Genomic DNA, 22,190 nt, shown 5'->3' with positions numbered 1-22,190 from the left:
GTTTGACAAGTTTACACTGAGACCAGCACATAGAATTAGAGAAATCTAATAAAATATCTTAAAATCCTTCTCTGTTTGACAAAGTCACAAAACTATACCAAAACAAAGCCAACTCAATTAAACTAAAGCAAAATTTAGTACAAGTACTACTTGTTTTCTTCACATCTAGACGACAATAAATCTAATAACGACAGCTAAACACTAATGTGTAGTTGTCCGCGTACGACGCGGTTATTTTTCTCCTTTATTTTTATTTTTTTCTAATTACACAGTATTAAAATAAACACGAGACCGTGTCACACTAACCGATAGAGACCTGCTCATTAGACTCATATATATAATAAAGAGCTTAAAGAGGTCTTTCATTTCTCACAAAGCCACAACAAAACCAAAAAACTCTCAGAGACTTCTAGATCCTTCTTCTCCTCTTGCAAAATCTCTCACCTGAATCTTAAAGACAATCATGATCTCCGTAGTAATCCTCGCCGAACTATTGGTAGAGTACACAGCCGCTCTCGCGAAACTCACCGTCGGGATCTTGCCACCGAGACGACAAGGCGAGAGCGCCGTCGTTCGGATTGGTGGTTTCTCTCTTCCTTGTCCTTCTCCTTCGAGTACTAGTATTGCCAATAGATCCTCTCCGATCCCGGACTTGTCTTCTCATCTCGTTGATTTCTGATCAGACGAAACGATTTTGATTTCGATTTTCTTCTCTTTTTTTTTTCTCATTTGATCCAAGATTGGACGGACGGCTGAGATTTTTCCACGTTTCTCTTCCTCTTCCATCTTCCTATGGATCTTTTTGAATCGTGTATTAGAGAGCTTCCTGTAAATCTGTAATTCAAAAATATTAATAGAAATTAAATTATAATTTTTTTTTTTTTTTGGTGAAAAAGGGGAGGAAACCTCCCATTTATTCAAGTAACTAAATTAAATACAAACATATCTCGGAATAGTATTCCCGCGAGCATTCTCAGAAAGAATAGCACCAAGAGGAAGAGAAAACGCATAGTTTGCTAACCCATCAGCGAGATGGTTAGCTTTCCTATACATATGAACAATCCAGATAATCCAGTCCCTTGAAATATAGCCATGGCACAGACGTACTAGGAATGCCAGCGGATGAGTCTCACTTATCCCTGTCTTAATAAAGCCAATTACCACTTCTGAATCCACTTCCAACTCTAACCGTGAGACTCTTCTCTCCCACGCCATATAAAACCCATAATATACTCCCCATAGTTCTGTCATCAGGGCCGAGCATATCCCAATATTTAGAACAAAACTCCCTTGCCAGACCCCCAGTTCATCCCGCAAAACTCCACCAGTCGTAGCCAACCCAGGGTTCCCACGAAACGCCTATTTGTATTCATTTTCAACCAGCCAGTGTTCGGATACTTCCAGGCTATCAACCGCTTTTTTCGTGCTGATCCCGACTGCAACATCTTTGAGCTTTATACACAGCGTCCACTCCTGCTGCTAAATCTTTCACAAACTTGACTCTGTCCCGACAACGACCAACTACACCAAATACATTTCCACACCGCCATTTCCAAGCCCACCAAGCTGCCATACTAAATAGAGTACTCCAGGAAACACCCTGCGTTCGATGCTCACCACCAAGATTCGTAAAAAGCCATTCCATCAGGGAACCCGAAAAGAAAACCTGCCTTTTATGCCTGGGTACAATACGCTCCCAAAGCCCCGACATCGCTGGACAGTCCCGCAGTATATGTATGATCGTTTCTTTCCCACCCTTGCAAACAGAACACATCGAGGAGGCAGAAATATGGCGACGAAACCTCTCTGCATTAGACATAAGCGCTTGGTTCCCTACCAACCATAAAAAGATCTTCACTCTCTCGGGAATCCTAACACCCCATACTCGTGCCCAGAAACTCCCAAGATCTGGCTTTGGAACTTCATCTCGGGTTAACATTCGATATGCAGAGCTAACCGTGAACTTTCCCTCCATAGTCTCTCCCCAAGAGAGCCGCTCTACCACTCCTGTAAAATTATTCAGCACTACAGCACCAAGGCGTAACCGAACCTCTTCTGAGACCCAAGGACTGATCTGTTGAAAAGACCAACCCCACACCCTTTATCCATAAATCTCTAGCCCGCTCCTCTAACCAGTCCATAGGCACCTCACCGTACATGAGGTTCAGGATGGAATCCTGTACGAGCCACTTGTCCTGCCAAAAATGGATCTCTGCCCCATTCCCAAGAACCCAACTATGACCTGGAACAATCACAGGAACTCTTCGACACCATCCAGTCAACACTATGAATATCTCCAACTCTGTATTTGCTTCTCAAGATCCTGGCCCATAGACTAAAACAATCCTGCAACAGGCGCCAACCCAACTTCGCCAGCAAAGACGTATTCATAGCATGAATCCTCTTGATACCAAGCCCCCCTTCTAACTTAGGAGTACAAACTTTCTCCCAGGCAACAAGGTGTTGCTTCCGTTTCTCTTGTGTACTCCCCCATAAGAAATTCCTTGACACTTTCTCCAAATCATCCAATAAAGCTTTAGGTAAAGCTATCACATTCATTGTATGAATCGGAATAGCAGCCAGCACCGCCTTCGTAAGAGTTAACCTGCTAGCCATACTCAAACACCTTTCTTTCCAACCCGCTAGCTTGGAAGTAGCTCTCTCTAGAATTTCCCCAAATGTAGCTTTCTTGAAACGCTTATGGAGAACTGGCATTCCAAGGTATTTCCCCAAGTTAACTGTAGCCTGATGCCACTCTCATTTGTAATGAGCTGCTGTAAATCTCGAGATATATTCTTAGAAAAGAAGATTTTTGACTTCTCTAAGCTTACTTTCTGGCCAGAAGCAACACAAAAGGTCTCCAGAACACGTCTAATGACCCGAATATGTGCAACAGAGGTATCCGCGAAAAGGATTAAGTCATCAGCAAAACATATATGTGAGAGAGGTGGACCACCCTGTGACAGCCGGATCAGCTTCCACTCTTTTCCAATAATGGTTCTATCAATTAAATTGTAAAATTTGATTTAACTCTTTGATCTTTGTTCGTTTATTGGCACTCGCGCCACGCGGTCGCTGTTATATCTTAATTAACCTAATCATAATGTAACGATGTTGATGGCTCATTTGATGATTAATGGTCTAATTTTTTTATGACGTCATTAAAAAAATATTGGGAGATTTAAGTTGCTTTTGACAAGATTAAGTTCATTAATTTATATTTTTCACTCTTGAATAATGTACAACTTAGCAATTTGGTTCCTTGAAGAGTTTTTTTTGGTCCTATAGACCTATTCAATGTATATAATTCAAAGAGTTCTTAGCTAAACTTCCAATATACATTGGAACATTAGCGTGTTTGGCAAATTCGATTTCGCGACGCACAGACGAAACCGAAGTGGTAACTAATGTTCCGATTTTACAAGAAAACAAAAATTACATGAAAAAAAAAATATTTAACATTGAATCAGTTTTTATAAAATAATAAATATATTATGTTGCTAAATCATTGGATGTATCTCAATCATACCAAGCTTAAACAATCAGGCGAGTAATGATGAAATTTCAATAATTGAGTTTTTTTTTTTTTTGATAAACTAGCCAACGGAATATACATCATGCATAATTTTGGAAATTCATGTTAATGTCCACGGAAATTAAAAGTCTTTGGGAAATAAGTTTCTAGATAAAACAGGAAATATTTAAAAAATAGATAATGGAACAAGATGAGACGAAAACCAGGTAGGTATATATGGTCCATATATAGCACCCTTATCGAGCGGAAGGTGAACTTTAGCTTTCAGCAATTAAACAACTAGGATAGGATATAGTACTGTATTGTTTTTTCATGAGTACACAAAATTTGTTGTATTAGCAAATGGCGAAATTACGGTTGGAACTCTTATATAGCTTGAAATACTACTAAGTCTTTAACTACACTGATATTAATGTTTTCGAACGTTCTCCTTCTTGATATGTTTGATTACTTGCCAAAGTGATTTTGATTATGTCAAATGTACACGCTGTGATTTTTATTTATTTATCTCTAAAAAGTGTAGTAGTTAGTATTGACAAATGATGTATCTGCTAAATTATAGTATAATATTAGTAAACAAAATCCATTTGATTTGCTAATCAGAAGATTAGAGGAACAGCTAATCCTAATGTGAACTGCGCGTAAGACGCGCTTCCTTCATTACTTTTTCTGTCTAAAAGCGACAATAATAAACTATGAAACACGAGTCCGGGTAACGACGAAGTTAAGAGGAGAAACAATAGTTAAGTTAGTATATAAAGAAGAGACAAGAAGATCTCTCTTTCTCACAAAAAAGAAAAATATGACGATTAAGCAATGGATAGTCTCTTATGATAGGAAATATATATTTAACTAAAAACATCTACAAATATAGAGTAAATGAATGTCTCGTCGACAAAAACAAAATCTATAAGTGAAGTGGCAGGTATGGTACTGGTATCATGACTTCGTTAAGCAACAAGCCCAGTTTTGTCTTCTCCCCAACACTCTAAATCTAATCTTTAACCACAGTGCGTGACACGCGGCCTGTTATTCAAAAATCTATTAAAAAATCAAAAAAGACGTGTACGAGTACGACTATCTTCTCGACCACTGGACCTTAAAAGTATTGGCCTATATAAGACCACGAGTGGTGTCTCTACTCTCTCGATTCAAACCAAACCACCATTCGATTTTTGTTAAGAGAGAACAAACTCTAGGATACTGACCGACCATTATCTCTCTTCTCCTCCGGCTAATCCTATTTTTATTTTTTAAATAATCATGATTGCTGTTGTAATCATGGCTGAGTTACTGGTGGAGTACACGACGGCTCTAGCTAAACTCACCGCCGGGGTTCTTCCGAGACGGCAAGGTGATGATAGAGACGTCGTACAGATTGGTCGTTTCTCTCTTCATTGTCCTCCTAGATCCTCACCTATTCCAGATTACTCTTCTCATCTTGTTGATTTCTGATCAGCTGCGCGCAACATTTTCATCTCAGTTTTGTTTTATCTTTTTCTTTTTTTATTGAATGGCTCAGAGCTTTGTAAACTTGTATCGAAATTATATAATAGAGGTTCTTATGATTTTGATTAACTCTTACTCTTCCCGCTTTTCTTAATCCTGATACTTAGATAATCTCTAACTCCTTCGATTCTCCGACTTGTTTGATGTATCACTTACTTTAAAACATTTGTCTGTTTATGTTTTGATATATCACTTACTTTTAAAAAATACTTTAAAACATAAGAAAACTCACTTTCTTAAAACCATTTTCTTTACACTTTACACTAGTATTAGTTAGGTTAGTGGTTGTATTCCAATGATCGTAGTTTTAACAAATGAAAACCTGTTAAAATCATAAATATCCTTTCTATTGGTATTGAACGGAGTATTAGTAAAATGAATAAAGGAAATAAATAGTACTATTTATTGTGATATTTGACCCAAAATGAAAAAAAAAAAAAAAAAAAACTTATTGTGAATTTTTTTATAATGATAGGAAAAACTGTGTATGAACCGATCCAAGGGACCAAGCTGACCAATTGAATGATGGCCTACGATGAAAATTCAATGTCTAAAAGATACGACTGGGTAGGGCAGGATTAGTGTGAAAAATAATAATGAAAGGGACATTTAAATCTTTGTTTATTATTTAAAATTTTGATTATTAATTATGTAATATAGATATAAGTCATTTTCTTTATACCAAAAAAAAAAAAAAAAAGCTAAGACATTTTCTATGTTTATTTCTGCAATTCTCTTATAAACCTTATAGAAAAGAAAATTGTTTGATAATAAATGATAAGAAAAAAATCGATGATAAATTTATGGAAAAAAATCTCTGTGCTATATCACATGCCTAGAGCCAAGCCTGGTAGGGCATGAGGGTTTAATTCGATTTCTTGAAAACAATCAACTACCAGGGAGGCAGGGACCTCCTAAATTATTGTTTTCTCACTTAATTGATAGATGTGTCAACTTTATAGTTTACATGTAGAAAGAAAGTGACAGAGATAATTAAAGAGAAAAGGAAGTTTAGGCGGATGAATATGAGTCCAAAGCAAAGTGTAAGGATTTTGTGAGACAAAAACACAAACATAGAACTGCTCGGAGACGTGTCTCTGTTAACGACTTAAAGACTCGTGGTTGTGGTGTATTCCTTCCACCCTTTTTGATCTTGCAATTACGAAACAAATACAAAAGTAAGATCGTTACCAATTCCAACCTGTCTTTCTCATAGTACTATAATTGTAGATTCTAGTATGAGAAACGTAACTTCTTTTTTAACTTTAGTTAAAAAAATTGTGTAGTTGTTTATACAAATACGTGGACAGAAAAAATTGTCACTATCCTGAAGAATAGACTGATCAAAATAAAAATGTCATTTTCCCTTCTTATTTTCTTAAGCTGGCTTTTTTTCTTCCTATTAGATTAAGGGTGCAATAAGATTCAATAGTATAGAATATATAGACTGTCAGGAATAACTGAGAACACATAAAAATACAGTAGAACCTTTTAAAATTAATTGAAGATACAATTTTGTTTAGGTTTAGAGGTTTTAGTCCAAAAAACAAAAAAAGGTTTAAAGGTTATTTAAAATCTAAATTTTATGGATTAGGCTTTAAGATTGAATATTTAAAACTAATATTTTGATTTTTAAGACATAGATTTTAAATTTATACTAGTTTATCATTTGTAAAATATACAAAAAAAAAATCAAATTACTATATATAATTATAATTTAGTAAGAATTATTCATCAAGCCTTGTAACAAAACGACAACGCAGAGTGGCGGGGCTATGATATGACCAGTAGGAGAAAGGGACTGTTCACACGCGATTCGGCGCCGTTATAAAAATAGCTAATAAAACGCGTCTTGATGTCAGCCGCTTATGTGTGTGGTCTGTGGAGTGTAGACCCACCTCTTTAATCACTTTCGCCTACCAGTCAAATCAAATCAAATTACATTAGTAGTATAATTTAAACAACTGTTGATTCATAACTCAATTAACTACACATTTACAACTCATCTCCACTTATTCAAGAACACAACTACTGTCCTCTCATCAGTCCACTACAACTTGTTACAGCTTATTGCTAAAAAAATCAAATTACTTATTTCGTTGGACCAATTTTAATCATCTTGTGATTGACAAATAATACTTGTATTTTGTTCTATTTATCTTTTTAGCTTCTCGAGTTATGAAATTCCATCACGAATTATGAATTAGGGGTCGACATGGAACCAAACAAAAATATATATAGCGAACTCGATTATGACTTATGAGTCGTATTCTGGAACACAATGTATTATGTTTAACAAACTCGATTTTTTTCAAAATTTATTCTGATTCCTTTTATTTTGAAATTTCTTTTATTTCAAATTTATTCTGATTCCTTTTGAAATTATTTTCTCGACAAATTTCATATCTTATTTTAGTTATACTGTGTGTATATATAAACACTTAAGCAATTCCTAACGAATGATTTCAGTCGCAATTGCAGTTTGGGGAAAAATTGCACGACATCAAAAAAATTAAGATTTTGAGTGTAATGATTCTACATCACATTCAATTAAATCATACAAAATGACACTATTATCACAAAATGGACGACGACACAAATATAGCCATCCGTGTGTGGACACACACACTATTTTAATGATGTAGAATTTTAAACAATATCCAGTGTGTTTGGTGTCGTAAAAGAACAACATCATATCCAATTAGTTCATTTTTGACTTGTTGTTAGATTCTAGAATCAATAAGAAACAGTTGAGATCATATTACCAACACATAAAAAAAGCAGTACTATAGGATTATTCGTACCGCCCACGCAGGATGAAAATTGTGTGACACAGCCAAGAATCTCTAGTCCACATACATATCATCTTACTTTCCTTCTCCTTATCAACTACCAAAAATAAGATTTAAAAGACATTCTAAATTGAACATTCTCTATATGCTTCTACACAATGTTTGCAATAGTGATCTTTGCTGAGCTACTTGCCGAATGCCGAGTACACGACTGCTCTCACCAATATTGTCTACGGATTCTCCCCCAGCGTTCTGATGACCGGAGTGTTAACGTTGGAGTTCTTTTTCTTTCAAGTGTCACACTTTGTGAAAAAAAAAAAAAAAAAACTTCATTGATGGGCAAATACTAACAAGTATTTGACTAAATGTCATGCCAAGTCGGATTGTGATGTTTAAGATGGCTCCATAAACATCAACTCACAACAGATTTTACAAGAAAAGGATCTAATTTTGGGTTCTTCAGTAAGCATTATAATACTCAGCTGAAGATGGACATTATAACACAATCATTACTTTTTTATTCATCAAAACCCCATGAGAACTGAGAAGTGAGAAGTCTCTCATCTACTTCTTGGTGGTGGTGGTTACACGGTGATGGTTCCGGTGCAACTCTCGTAAAGGCTTCCATCTACTGTTCTCTAATGCCTCACAATGCGGTGAAACTCTAAATGTCCAATGTGCACAAGGAGCAGCCAAATCGCAGACATAACAATAGCACTACACACATTTAAAAAAACAGATTTTTAAAATCTTGTGTTGTTACAATCAAACCCTTTCAACCTTAAAGATCACCAAACATATCAATCCATCATTATCTCAGAACCCAAACAACATCTAATATAAAAAAAAAAGGACCCAATTTTCGAATTACCTGATTACAATGTGATTTGTGTTGACTTGATTCAAAAGGGAATTTCCAACAGAGATGCCTTGGATGTGGGTAATCCCTACAAGCCACCTGAAAACACAAAATCCCCAAAAAAAAAGCAAATCCCAACAGAGAGATGTGTAAAAAGACTCAAACTTTACAGTAAAAAAAACAAAATCAAAGCACCCAAGAATTCTTAACAATCAAAAACCTGGCCTTTCTCATGGACGATTGCCACATCTTCGTCAGATTCAGGGGTTTCGGATTGGGTTTTTGCATCGAACGAATCGTTGGGATCGAAATCGAGGATGAAGCAATCCTCTTTCTCATCGAAAATCTTCATATCCTGTCTCGTTTTCAGACAAAAGATACCTCTGAGAGGTGTCCCCTCGTCTCCCTCTTCTTTCTCCTTACTCTTTGTTCTCTTTCTCTTTGTTTTCTTCCTCGTCACCCACGGATCTGGTGTGATAATCTCCACAACATCTTTTCGCTTTATCACCATTTTCTTTTTCTTTTTTCTTCTTCTTTCTTCGACTGTAAAGTTTCGATCTTTTGTTTTTTTTTTTTTTTTGCTTTGAAAAAAGCTTCTCGAAAATCGCAAATGACCGTTGTTCCTCGAAAAGCAGCGGTGGAATAAGGGATTTGATTTCTTTTCCGAATTTCGTATTTTTGAATACGGTTTATTAGGGTTTTCGTTTGGGTAAGGCCTTAGAGATGAACGAACGTTATATCAATATGGGCTTTTTTAATGCTAAACCCAATTACTGGCCCATATAGAGTGGGTTGTTGACTGAGATGGTTTCTTTGGTGGTTGTTGACCGCATACCTAAGCTTTAATTTTCTCGTTTGGGTTTAGAGCTCGGTCATGCATGCCTTCCAAGTAGATGATGAACTTGCGAATAATGCATTGATGGACCACTCGAAGAACATACTTTTTTTTTATGTTTGTGTTTGCCGATTAAATACCACTCACCGACTTGAGGTTATTGGTTTAAGTCTTTGAATAGAGTTTTAAAAATTTTAAATGTTATGTAGAATATGTTGTTATTAGATCAATATTTTGTTAAACTCTATAAAAATTTAGTGTTATTAGTTTGTGATTTGTAAAAAGTCATTTAAAATCTTAACAAATCTGGATTATTGGATTCAGACTTTTATAAAGTCATTAAAAGTTTTGTATTATTCAATTAAAACAAAAGAATCTATAATTGTTAATGAGTTTAATTATTATGTTATTGGTTCATGATTTTAGACAATTTCTTTACAAAATAAAGTCATGAAAAATATCAAAAAAATACAGGGATTGTTTGGAAAACTTTACAAGATTTTAGAAAACTAATCAACACAACTCTCTAGCAATCTTTAACAGTCTTTCACTTATTCACTTTTAATGATTTTGATGAACTCTTCAAAAATCTTCATAAATCTCAAACCAATACCATCCCAATGTCACTTACCTACTTAAGTTTGCATGAACCATGCCTTTTCCTCTCCTTTATCTTATTTATTTTCGAATATATATCTTTGCATTTTTATATGTACGTAATAACAATGGATCACTAGTTGATAGCATGCGTTCAATAACATCGATCGGGTTAGTTATTTGTATTTTAAAATACATTATTCAACGTCCACGTCGTTACGACTTTAATAAGAGACGAATAAATGCTACCTACTTAGTAGAAATAAACCTCTTCGACCACAGTTCTCACTCATTCAGTCATCACATCATTCTCAAGCGATCGAGAGACTACTACCGTTAAAAGGCGGGGAAAAACCGTTGAGAGAAACAAAACAAAGTGACAATCCAAAAACAGAGTCATAATGGGATCTTGGCTGAGATACAGTACACTCCGGCAAAAATCTCCGATGAAGAAGCCAACCTCTTTGCTATGCAGCTCGCCGGGGCCACCGTGCTTCCTATGGTTCTGACATCGGCGTTAGAGCTTGACTTGCTCGAGATCATATCCAAGAACGCCGGTCTCTCTGGCGGGCAACTGTCCCCCTCTGAGATAGCTTTCCTTCCCATCTCCCGACCAAGAACCCTGATGCTCCAGTCATGGTCGACCGGATCCTCCGGTTGCTTGCGGCTTACTCTATCTTGACCTGCTCTGTTCGTAAGCTTATTGCTGGCGGTGTGGAGCGTCTATATGGACTGGAACCAGTCTGCAAATACCTGACTAAAAACGAACACGGAGTCTCGCTCGCTGCTCTCTGTCACTTGAACAGAGACAGAGTCTTCATGGAGAGCTGGTAAATATGTTGTCAAGATCTTAGAAAATTCTAACTCAACACTAAGAAACATTTCACATGAGATGAGTGAAATATGTGTGTATGAGTACAGGTACCATTTGAAAGATGCTGTTCTTGAAGGCGGAGTCCCATTCGACAAGGCATTTGGTATGGACGCTTTCGAGTACCAAGGGGTCGACCCGAGATTTAACAAAGTGTTCAACAATGGAATGTCCAACCACACAACCATTGTCATGACCAAGATTCTAGAAACCTACAAGGGCTTTGAGGGTTTGTCTTCATTGGTAGATGTTGGTGGTGGCATTGGAGTTACTCTCCGTATGATTGTATCCAAGCACCCACACATCAAACGCATCCTTTATGATCTCCTTCATGTCATAAAGGAAGCCATCTCCTATCCTGGTATATATGCTTCTCTTTAAGGTATTTCGATATGTTTTCATGGAAAGTTTAATGTCCTAAGATTGACTTTGAGATGGGTATTTCGTCGGGTGATTTAGGTATTGAACATATTGGGGGAGATATGCTTGTGAATGTTCCTAAAGCAGATGCCATCTTCATCAAGGTTGGTAAACTAGTCCTATTTAGATTCTTGGTAACAATTTTCTAACAACTATTCTTAGCATAGTAATTATAAAATATGTATCCTAGACATTTGGTTTTACAAAACTTCTCACATGTGACAGTGGATATGTCATGATTGGAGCGATCAACACTGTTTGAAATTTCTTAAAAACTGCTACAAAGCGCTCCCAGGCAACGGTAAAATGATAGTGGCAGAATCTATACTTCCGGTGGTGCCAGACTCGAGCCTGATGACAAAAGAAGTTGTTCACATGGACTGCCTCATGATGGCTCACAACCCCGGAGGCAAAGAACGAACCGAGAAGGAATTTGAGGCCTTGGCTAAGGACTCTGGCTTCCAAGGATTCCAAGTTGTTTGCAGAGCCTACGGTACTCACATCATGGAATTCCACAAGAATATATGAACATGTACAAATATCCATGGCGCATTCTGTTTCCATCCATCTTTTTATTTTGCTTCCAAGTATTGTTCTACATTTCCAGCGTTATCTCCTATGTTCTGCATATATATTATCTATCTTGCTTGTGAGGCCACCATCGTCGTTATTCAGTTGTCTTTGTAGCCGTTGGAAACTGCATTTCTTTGTAAATGTATATTCGTGGCTTACTGTGAGTTATGAAAATGTACGTATAAAAAGTTTGTTTCATTGTGCCTGATAGCATAAAAACCAAAGGATTAATCTATTCGCCAAAACAAACAGATTGTATATTGTTCACTTTCAATGTTTACTTACATCACACTATAAGCTTATAGGGAAACATAGGCGCTTATATACAAGAAACAGCTCCAAGAAACGATAAAACAGAGGAAAACCTTAATGGAATTCTCTAGTGAATCTGGACATCGATGACTTTGCGTTCGACTTTGGTTTTAGGGATATTGATAAAGAGAACGCCGTTCTTGAGCTCAGCTTTGATCTTGTCTTTCTCACAGTTGTCTGATAGCTGAAGTCGTGTTCCATAAGAGCTAACGCTTCTTCCAGACCAAGAATCATTATCGTCTTCCTTCTTCTGCTCTCCTTTGATTACAAGGACGTTATCTTCGACAGAGATTTTTACGTCTTCTTTGGAGAGACCAGGCATGTCAAAACGCATCTTGATTTCATGTTCTTCCTCTTTGATGTCCCATGGTGCACGAATCTCTGACACTCCAATTCCTCCTCTGTTTCTTCCTGAGACAGGCATAGCGTCTTCGAACATCCTGTCCATGGAGTCTAGCATTTGCCGCATTGTTCTCATTGGTGACAAAGGATCCAATAGTCCTGACGTTGTAACAAAAAACAGAACATTGTTTGAGTAAAAAAGCAGAGGAAAAGGTTTCAATTTATTCAAGGAGAGTTTTTTTAATTAGTGTAACGTACCGAAAGGAGAAACGTCCATGGCTAAGCGTTGTTGAGGTCTTTTTTGTAAGTTAGATCCTTCATTCCCATTTTGTTGTCCTTGGTGAACAACATCAATCGAGTTTTCTCTTTGGTCCTGAGCTCTGATCCGACTAGGCATCCTCCGTGGGAAGGAGGCAGAGAACGGCGAAGTAGACTTGGATGAGCCAAAGGGAGATGGAGCGAGAGGTGAAGTTAGAGCCGATGCAAATGAGAGTGTGGAAGCCATTTTTTATATCGAATATGAGCCAAAAATAACACTGAGCAAAGAAGAAAAGTCTAGTTTGTGAGTTTTTTTGTTTTGGATATTTCGTCTTGAGTTTGTTTGGGGTACTATGAGAGTATTGGAGAGTGTATATATAGGTGAAGTGAGGTGAAGATGAGAAGACGCAAAGTGACAAAAAGAGTCATCTTGAAGGTTGAAGATTTTATAAGAAGTTTCTCGACTCGTTTTGTTTCTTAACTTCTTTACTTTACTTTTGTGTGTTCGTTCTCTCTCGTGTTTCTCATCTTCTCCGGAACCATCTTTGGTTTTCTTTTTGTCTTTGTCTTTGTGACAATCAGTGTTATTTGTGATGAAATCAATTAGAAAAAAAAATATAAAACCAAAATTAGTAAGAAAGACTCTGGATTCTAGAGTCAGAGAATAAACGATGATTTTTAGGATTAGTTTCTTAATAACTAGAACAAATGACGTTATCTAGAATAAAAATTTATCAACTCATCAATATGTGTGCTAATTTGCCGAAACATATGAGAAAATGAAATGGCTAATAAATCTGAATATATATACTGGATACATTGTATTTTTTTTGTTTTTTTTTTCTAGATTGAACGATTGATTATATATACTATACATCAGCTAATTTTATTTATTTATTAAAAAGTAAGTTTGTGAGATTTTTGTGAAACGATTTATAGCATGTACAATTGTTCAAAGGGGAGGCATCATTACAAATCTATATGTTTCAATAACTATACATGAATTATAAAAAAACTATGCGAAGACGATATTATATTAAAAATCAAACTTAAATCTGTTAATCTGCAATCTGATCAAATATTCACTAATCCAAAAACTTGTTTTCAGTATAGATTTTGTTTGACGGACATCAAATGCTGCCAGAAAGTTATATTTTGTTATAAAATTTAGACATTCGGAATAAAGATTCTATGCTGATGTAATAATAGGCGAAAAAAGTAAAGAAAAACAAAAAAAAAAACAATGTTACACACATGGATGGAATGATGATGATGCATCATTAATCTAAAATCTAGATACGCTGAACATAACACTAGTTGTACTTGTGATTGGGTTTTAGAACATTCTGATTGTCTGATATAAGAAGGCCTGTTAAAGGCCCTTCTTTGACACAATCTACTTTTTACGACGGTGCAACCGAGGCTATTCTGGTAATTTCGACTTCTCCATTCCTCGATCCCCAAGTATTCGAGAACTCTCTCACCAAGGCAAAGAAACAGAGCTGTATCGTCGTCGTCCACAAACAAAATATTTTCCTCTTCTTCAAACATATCCTCTGCTTCTTCTGGGAGGCCTTAATTTCTGGGTTTATTATTTCATCTAAGATTCCTCTGTAATAATTGAAAAGGTTTGAGTTTTTATTTTTCCAAGAGAGATATGGGTGGTTCTTCGGAGACAAAGATCTTGCAAGAACTTATACTCTACGCGGCAAGCGCTGCTTTCAGCTGCTTGGTTCTGTTTGCGGGTCTTCGTCATCTCGATCCTAATCGTGAGGCTTCTAAAAAAGCTCTCGAGCATAAGAAGGAAATCTCCAAGCGATTGGGTCGTCCTCTTATTCAGACCAATCCATACGAGGTAATCTTAAAATCTTCCTTATGAATTAATCAAACTTTGAATCTTAAAATGGTTCTTAGTTGGGATTTATGAGAATTTGGGTTATTTGGTCTCTCTGTTCAACATTAAAGTTTGGATTTTTTCGAGTTCAAATTGTTTTTTGCGCATGTTTTTGTTTCTCACTGAAGGAGCTCGACGAAATTGTCACTTGGTTTATAATTTTTTGAAACCAGGATGTAATAGCATGTGATGTGATAAACCCAAACCATATTGATGTGGAGTTTGGTTCTATTGGAGGGTTGGAGGCCATCAAGCATTCTTTGTATGAGCTTGTGATTTTGCCGTTGAAGAGACCTGAGCTTTTTGCTTATGGGAAGCTTCTTGGACCTCAAAAAGGTGTCTTGCTCTATGGACCTCCTGGTACTGGAAAGACTATGCTTGCTAAGGCTATTGCCAAAGAATCTGGTGCTGTTTTCATTAATGTTAAGGTTTCTAATCTTATGAGCAAGTGGTTTGGTGATGCTCAGAAGCTTGGTATGTGCATTTGCTTCTTCTTCTTTTTTTTTCTTAGGGTTTCTAATCTTATTATCCCGAATGCCACTTTCTTTGGTGTATTGGTTGTGTTTCTAATCTATGAGCTGCTCTGTTCTGTTCCGTTATTTCAGTTGCTGCTGTGTTTAGCTTGGCGTACAAACTCCAACCTGCTATCATTTTTATTGATGAGGTTGACAGCTTTCTTGGTCAGCGCCGTTCATCAGATCATGAAGCAATGTCTAACATGAAGACTGAGTTTATGGCTTTATGGGATGGGTTTTCTACTGATCGTAAGTTGAATTTTTTCACCTTTCGGTTTACTTTACCATAGAGACTATTGCAAGCTAGAGTAGGTTCTAGTTGGAAATGGTTTTCTTATAGATATATTGGGGTTGCCTTGTAGCAAATGCGAGGGTTATGGTTCTTGCCGCAACTAACAGACCGTCAGAGCTTGATGAAGCAATTTTGAGGCGTCTTCCTCAGTCCTTTGAGATTGGAATGCCTGATCGCCGGGAGAGAGCTGAGATATTGAAAGTGACTCTGAAAGGAGAAAGGGTGGAACCTGATATTGACTATGATCACATAGCTCGCTTATGCGAAGGCTATACAGGATCAGACATTTTTGAGCTCTGCAAGAAAGCAGCTTATTTCCCTATCAGAGAAATACTAGAGGCAGAGAGAAAGGGGACACCATGTTTGGTAAGTTTGTAAAGGAAAAACATGTCCCAGGGAATGTTCAATCCAATATGATTTCAAAAGTACTGATGTTTTTGAGTTTCTCGCATTTTGCAGGCTCCTAGGCCATTATCACAGTTGGATTTGGAGAAGGTTCTTGCAACGTCAAAGAAGACACAAGTTGCAGCAGGGGAGTACTCATTGAGCTCGCAGTCCTCGGCTTGGAGAGGCTCCTCAGGGGAACCAGATGATGTTCAAGCAGCGATTAGTGGAATCTCGAAGCTTCTAGTTTCTCAGATATTTAACCTTCAGTCAGATTCTCAGGATTCACGGCAGCGTGATCCCGAAGAAGATTCCAGATGAAATCCCAGATCACTTTTTATAGACGTTCTGGTGTTTTTCATTGGAAGTTTAGAATTTGTCACCTTTCAGTTATTGGCTCTGTAAAACTTTCTTTTTGTTCTTCTTTTATGTTGGTAGGATCATTTGCTACGTTTGACTGTATTAAAATGGCTTTGGCCAATGTTCTCACCTTATGGGTAACTTTTATGAATCTGTAACTTTTTCTTCACTTCCCATATACATATCATACACCAAAATACAGTTTTGATTTGTTCTGTCAAGGCCCTAATCATAATTTCATAAAATAAGAGTATCTTAGATAAAGATTATCGAGTGCACATACCTTATCGATTTATATTACATATTGAAAGCTATTAAATTTTAAAATCGAATTCTAAATGTCATTTATAGAAATTAGCCTCCAATGTCAGGAATCACGGTCACAAATGCGTATCATTAAAGTTGGCTATTATCAAACTTTCCAAAAACAAAACAAAGATTTTGTTTAAAAAGATTACGCCTCAATACAGTAAGATGCAAAAAATCATGAGAAAAATTGAATGCATGAACATGACCTCCTCCTATAAATCAGAACCTTCTACTTATAAGATACATATCAGTCCTAAACGGCAAAAAAAAATAAAAAATAATACACACACACACACATATACATTGATCAAGCAAAACAATGAATTCTTTCTTGTCCTTTTTGCTTATCATTGCATTGTGCCTTGGATCGAGCAGCGCGATCTGGGATAAAAACACCGTACACTTCAAAAGTTCTCTTGGTCCGAAAAACATTCTAAGGATTTTTTGTGTGTCGGACAAAGACATCCTAGGCGATCATTACTTAAGCCCGGGACAAACCTAAGATGTTAGTTTTCATGATAGCGTTTTGAAGACTTTTTTCAATTGTGACTTGTGGCAGGGTCCTAATTACAGATTTCATGCATCTTTTAACGCATATGAAGGTAGGTATATCGTAGTTCGTTATGGTAGAAATGTGTTTTGGGATGCTAGAGAAGAAACACCCAAATTAATGTACAAGTGGCTTGACTGAAGTCGGATTTAGCTCATTTTTCTATTATGTTCTTGTAAGGATTTTACCTATTAAAAATAAATTTAAATCATTGCAATCCCATTTATTGTGTATGCACACACCTCCCATATATGTGTTAATCTTGTCGTGCTTCAATATTAGATCGCCGATTCAAAAGATTAATTATCAATCAAACGGATTACAAGGACAGACATGAGATATGAGTTCAAGGAACTCAAAGTTTAGTTCAACAGTAAAGATATGATACAACAAATAGGATTATTAAGTTGATGAAATCATCAAACAGCCTTCTTATTCCGTGAAATCAAGAGATGGTTAATTAAGCTGTCTTGTCTTACAGGAAATTAGATTTGTTTAGGGTAAATTTTGATTTCAGCTTTCAAGATTAAAACCAGATCTACTCAAAGATTCAATAAATTACGGGGAAATTACAAAATGTTATGTCAAAAACTAATTAACGGGGAAAGATAGAGCAAACTAAATCGAGACATATAAAGGATACGAGACATCAGACAATAAATTGTCACAAGGATCAGGACGAAAGAAGAAGAAAAAAAAGGACGAGAAGACAATGAAACATGGCTTCAGCAGCAGGACATGTAAAAAAAAACCACATCCAATACCATACCAATACGAACACGAACACTTTGAAACAAAGAGATCATGTGTTTATACACAAGTATAGCCAGTTCCTAGAAAATGAACGGTGTTTAGCCTTGATAAGATGTAAATAAATCAGAAACTGAGATAGTAAGTGTCTACCAACTGCATTTTTGTTCCAGAGAAAGTAAAATTTAGCTCGAGATGGATACAAAACCAAGCATAATTAAGACGGATCAAAAGTCATATAAAAAGCAAAATCAAAATCCTTTTTAGTTTTAACAAAACACATTGTCTATCAGAAATTCCACAACAATTGACTACAGCAAAAATGGTTCCAGATACAGTGAGCATACATACCTCCATTCTATAACCAGCCGGGGAGGCACACATGGCGTGATTTTACGTAGAACACTTGCAACACTGAGTACACAAGCCGTGTATTCGTTTGCATATTGACACATATCTGAAATCCATTAAAACACAGAAGGTTCTTGCATTTTAGCTTTGCTCACATGTCTTTGTCAACAGAGTACTTTTGAGTGCATCCGAAATTAAACACAGCAAGTTAACATTAAAACTAACCTTCACAAAATTTTACATGATGGAATACTCAACGTCCCAACAGCTGGTTCCATTTTTTCGTCACTTGCAAAACATACTTCAGGCTGAGACCAAGCACACGTCACATGAACCCACAACGAATCACATCAGTTGGCTTCAATGCATCCCCTATCATCAGTGAAAACAACGTCGAGCCATACGTATTGTTAAAGTGCAGCAATGCCATATGTTCGATAAAGACAATATCTTGTAAGGGGAAATAGGCAGTTGAACATACGTTATGAAGCCATCTTTGAAGGAAATATGTAAACGTGCCACAAGGAAAGCAATACTTTTAGAGAGGAAACTTTCAACTAGTTGTAGCATTTTTAACTCGGACGGTGAAGCTAAGACCATGTCAAATACAGGCTCACAAGAAAGAAAGAATATCTTAGTGCCATACAATCAAAAGGGCTACCTTTTACAAGGAAGAGGCAGCACTCCCGCTTAATATCTGGTTTCTCGCATGCTTTGCAGACACAGGAGGTGAAGAACTGACAAAGAAAGAAACATCTTAAGTTGCTGATTAACAATGATAACAGATGATGTTACAAAAGTCGCCTTTAAGTATTCCATGGAACATAACCATCTTCCGCTTACATGGAAGTTAAAATATCTCATCTACAGTAATTAGCAAACAAATCCTACAGTAACCTCTGGCTGAAATATCTCATCTACAGTAATTAGCAAACAAATCCTACAGTAACCTCTGGCTGAAATATCTCATCTACAGTAATTAGCAAACAAATCCTATCTTACACAGTCCATGTGAGTCAAAGATTATTCTAAATGCAAGTTCCATTTACCATTTGTGACTCATTCAGGTGGATGTGAAGTAAATGTTTTCAAAAAAGAAAGATCTTCTAGAGTTACAAGACTACACACAGACGAAGTACAAGCCAATATCTACATACGCGTTCTTGCAAGGTCAATTGGATAGCACACTGTACAAGCTAATGATAGACAGAGGGATCAATTGAACGAAAACGAAACGAAACGAAACGAATCACAATCAACTGGATACAAAACAGAGATATTGTTTTTCATATGAAGCTTATAGTTTGATATGCGGTTTCCAAAGTTAGACTCAAATGAGACAATGAGATACAGACCACTCACTCACTTTATCGAATCATAGTATTGGTAAAGTGAAGCCTCTGTATCTATAAGAGTCTTCCTCTTCCTTTACGATTTTGAAAAAATCATAACCCTCTGTTCTACTTAGCGTTTTCCATACATAGTAATTTTCCGATCTGTTTCTTTCTCTTCGTCTTCTTCGTTTCTCTTATTCGTCGTAGCTCAGTCTTCTTCTTCGTTTCTTCATTCAAAACACAATGTCGCACTCATCTGAAGAATATCACTCAACTATGTCGCACGAAATCACCGAAGAAATCCCTGAAGAAATCTCACAACCTTCTTCTGCACTCAGCTCGCCAAAGCGGCTTCACCGCGGTTTCTGCTACGGCAGCGAAAAACCAAACTCTGGGTTTGGTTCCTAGCAGTTCTGGTATTTCTCTTTGCTCTTTTCTTGATCTTTGGGTCGTTGGCGTTCCTTGTCATCCGACCAAAGTTCCCCATCTTCAACATCCAAAGCTCCAATTCTCCAACCTCAACGAGTTGTTCGTGAACTTGAGTTTTGAAAACCCGAACAAGAGGATCAAAGTGAGCTTTCAAACCTCTTCTACGCAACTACTCTACAACAACAATATAGTTGCTCGGGGATATATCTATCCGTTCAACTTGTCGACTCAAGAGACCAAATTTGGGTCTGTAAGATTCGCCTCAGACTTCACAGCAGACTTCATGAAAACGACAAGATGGATCTACAGAAACAGTTTCAGAACAACAAGCTCGAATTCCAGATTCTAGCCATCTTCACAGTCAAAGCAACTTTGGGATCTCTACACTACACCATTACGCTGCTTGGGAGGTGCGAGATTCAGCTTACATCTCCACCCAATGGAGTCCTTCTTACTCATCACTGCACCATGAAGAATACGAAAAAGAAGAACACGGTGAGTTAGTATGCAGGGGAATCAATGGGTTGCTTGTTTTGTGATTTTTAACAGATTGATAGGATCGAGTTTACTCTTTTAGTTATCTCCTTAGTAATAGGAGAAGTAGTGTCTCCACTTCCCACTTTTTTATTTCCTTGTTTGTAGGATCGCAAGCGATCAATGCTATTTGTATTTAAAGACATGTACTTCAACAGAGAAGTTATGAAGAGAAAAATTGTCTTAAGTTACTTGTGTTCTGTTCTTAGTTTTATTGTTTTGTTAAACACTTTATTATCCCATAATCGGGACTTATCATAGACTAGATTGGTTTAGCTCATGTATTTAACAACTTGTGTACAGTAGTAGTTCATTAACACTTGAATGAAGATATGTTCATTTAGAAATATTATTCTAAATGCAAGTTCCATTTACCATTTGTGACTCATTCAGGTGGATGTGAAGTAAATGTTTTCAAAAAGACTTGAGTAAATAAGATTAAACAGTACCTGTTGCAGATAATAATCTTGTTGTAGTCCCAATCTTCGACCCATCTGCAAACTGCACATCGTTCTGTTGTCCACTTCTTTTGGTATGGATTTTTTTTTCAAAAAAGGAAGCCAATATTATTATGTGGTGGTGATGAGGTCTAAAGACTTGCAATTCACGTGTCGATTTGTTATCAAATTAAGAGCTTTATCATTCGAAGAAGCACTTTTACCACATTTGACTTGCCAAATAATAATACATATCAAATATCAAATCTTATTTCTCAATTCTTTATCAGAAAGAAAAAAAAAAGTCTCATTCCTTAGTAAAAGATCATATTCTTGACTAATGGGCATTGTTGCTATCATCATCTTATGACTCCACTAGGCCAACGTAAGTCTGATGAACGATCAAGCCGACATAAACCGGATTAAACATTTTAAATAGCCGGTATTAATAACTGGACAAAGTTCCGGCTCATATGAAACAAGGGCTTGGAGGACTGAGCCTGTTTAACTTAATTCTTTTAATTAAAAGAAAAACAAAACTACAACCTAAAGCCATATCCCACATTCATGTGTTACGTGTATGAGATTTGTGACTTTGTTGGCTCATGATGAAGCGTGGTGATGCAGAACATACTTGACCACCTCGTAGAAGGAAACCACTATCCCTACCGATGGTCCTGCACAAGCCAATATCTACATACGCGTTCTTGCAAGGTCAATTGGATAGCACACTGTACAAGCTAAGGACCCTGTTTTCATTGATACGAGTTAGGTTATCCCCAAAGAAGGTTATTATGTGAAAAAAGTGCAAAAAAAAAAATCAGAAATGCAAAAATAAGGAAGAGCTCCTCTTATTTAGAATTAGAAAGTGTGACGTGTCACCAAATCACTGGGAATAACATTTAATTGAGAGAATTTTTTTTTTGCCAGATTTGCTCTCTCTCTCATAAAATCTCAAATGTTTAAAGTTTAAACTTTCATATTAATTATAATTTTACTTACAAATATTTTTTGTTTTGAAATTAAAAAAAATAAAATAAGAACCCCAATTAAAATTCTACCATTGGAGGAATAATTTTAGTTAAGATTCCACAAGTTCTTATTTACAAAATATATTGTTTAAAAAATTTAAGAATCTCAAAATTATA

At 36.5% G+C, this 22,190-nt stretch overlaps 6 protein-coding genes and 1 long non-coding RNA gene across 17 annotated transcripts; 4 read left to right on the top strand and 3 right to left on the bottom strand.

Annotated features, from left to right (window-relative positions):
• Positions 1–328: 328 nt before the first annotated feature.
• LOC109126928 (uncharacterized) lies at positions 329–873 on the top strand. Its single transcript, XM_019230877.2, has one exon. It carries the CDS (start codon positions 464–466, stop codon positions 677–679), a length of 216 nt encoding a protein of 71 aa, XP_019086422.1. The 5' UTR covers positions 329–463; the 3' UTR covers positions 680–873.
• Positions 874–4,659: 3,786 nt separating this feature from the next.
• On the top strand, positions 4,660–5,113 carry LOC109126929 (uncharacterized). Its single transcript, XM_019230882.2, has one exon. It carries the CDS (start codon positions 4,799–4,801, stop codon positions 4,988–4,990), a length of 192 nt encoding a protein of 63 aa, XP_019086427.1. The 5' UTR covers positions 4,660–4,798; the 3' UTR covers positions 4,991–5,113.
• Positions 5,114–8,147: 3,034 nt separating this feature from the next.
• Positions 8,148–9,749, bottom strand: LOC104717464 (RPM1 interacting protein 13-like). Its single transcript, XM_010435028.3, has 4 exons — positions 9,598–9,749; positions 8,916–9,455; positions 8,708–8,794; positions 8,148–8,553 (listed from the first exon to the last, which is right to left on the bottom strand). The coding sequence occupies exons 2-4, from the start codon at positions 9,204–9,206 to the stop codon at positions 8,401–8,403; spliced, it is 531 nt and encodes a 176-aa protein (XP_010433330.1). The 5' UTR covers positions 9,207–9,455; positions 9,598–9,749; the 3' UTR covers positions 8,148–8,400.
• A 744-nt stretch (positions 9,750–10,493) lies between these two features.
• On the top strand, positions 10,494–12,179 carry LOC104720092 (flavone 3'-O-methyltransferase 1-like). 2 transcript variants are annotated; one of them, XM_087470371.1, is made up of 4 exons: positions 10,494–10,957; positions 11,049–11,359; positions 11,458–11,522; positions 11,644–12,179. In XM_087470371.1, exons 1-4 carry the CDS (start codon positions 10,764–10,766, stop codon positions 11,944–11,946), a joined length of 873 nt encoding a protein of 290 aa, XP_087326497.1. In that variant the 5' UTR covers positions 10,494–10,763; the 3' UTR covers positions 11,947–12,179. The 2 variants fall into 2 exon arrangements, with proteins under 2 accessions (XP_087326497.1, XP_087326496.1); XM_087470370.1 differs by lacking the exon at positions 10,494–10,957 and having other exon boundaries at positions 11,644–12,083.
• A 47-nt stretch (positions 12,180–12,226) lies between these two features.
• LOC104717461 (heat shock protein 21, chloroplastic-like) lies at positions 12,227–14,485 on the bottom strand. The gene is made up of 2 exons (XM_010435027.2): positions 12,904–14,485; positions 12,227–12,804 (listed from the first exon to the last, which is right to left on the bottom strand). Exons 1-2 carry the CDS (start codon positions 13,148–13,150, stop codon positions 12,371–12,373), a joined length of 681 nt encoding a protein of 226 aa, XP_010433329.1. The 5' UTR covers positions 13,151–14,485; the 3' UTR covers positions 12,227–12,370.
• LOC104717460 (uncharacterized) lies at positions 14,394–16,517 on the top strand. Its single transcript, XM_010435026.3, has 5 exons — positions 14,394–14,758; positions 14,971–15,271; positions 15,403–15,561; positions 15,675–15,970; positions 16,064–16,517. Exons 1-5 carry the CDS (start codon positions 14,561–14,563, stop codon positions 16,307–16,309), a joined length of 1,200 nt encoding a protein of 399 aa, XP_010433328.2. The 5' UTR covers positions 14,394–14,560; the 3' UTR covers positions 16,310–16,517.
• Positions 16,518–17,746: 1,229 nt separating this feature from the next.
• Positions 17,747–19,687, bottom strand: LOC104717459 (uncharacterized). 10 transcript variants are annotated; one of them, XR_015569124.1, is made up of 6 exons: positions 19,358–19,687; positions 18,970–19,045; positions 18,790–18,802; positions 18,534–18,680; positions 18,309–18,414; positions 17,747–18,113 (listed from the first exon to the last, which is right to left on the bottom strand). It is a non-coding gene; the product is annotated as an uncharacterized LOC104717459 (long non-coding RNA). The 10 variants fall into 10 exon arrangements; XR_015569123.1 differs by having other exon boundaries at positions 17,747–18,040; XR_015569119.1 differs by lacking the exon at positions 18,790–18,802.
• Between the last annotated feature and the right edge of the window lie 2,503 nt (positions 19,688–22,190).

The sequence above is a fragment of the Camelina sativa genome, chromosome 10, assembly GCF_030686135.1.
Source record: "Camelina sativa cultivar CO46 ecotype springtype chromosome 10, ASM3068613v1".
Taxonomy (NCBI): domain Eukaryota; kingdom Viridiplantae; phylum Streptophyta; class Magnoliopsida; order Brassicales; family Brassicaceae; genus Camelina; species Camelina sativa.
The sequence above is the reverse complement of the archived record's forward strand: the minus strand, read 5'-3'. Positions and strand labels throughout refer to the sequence as shown.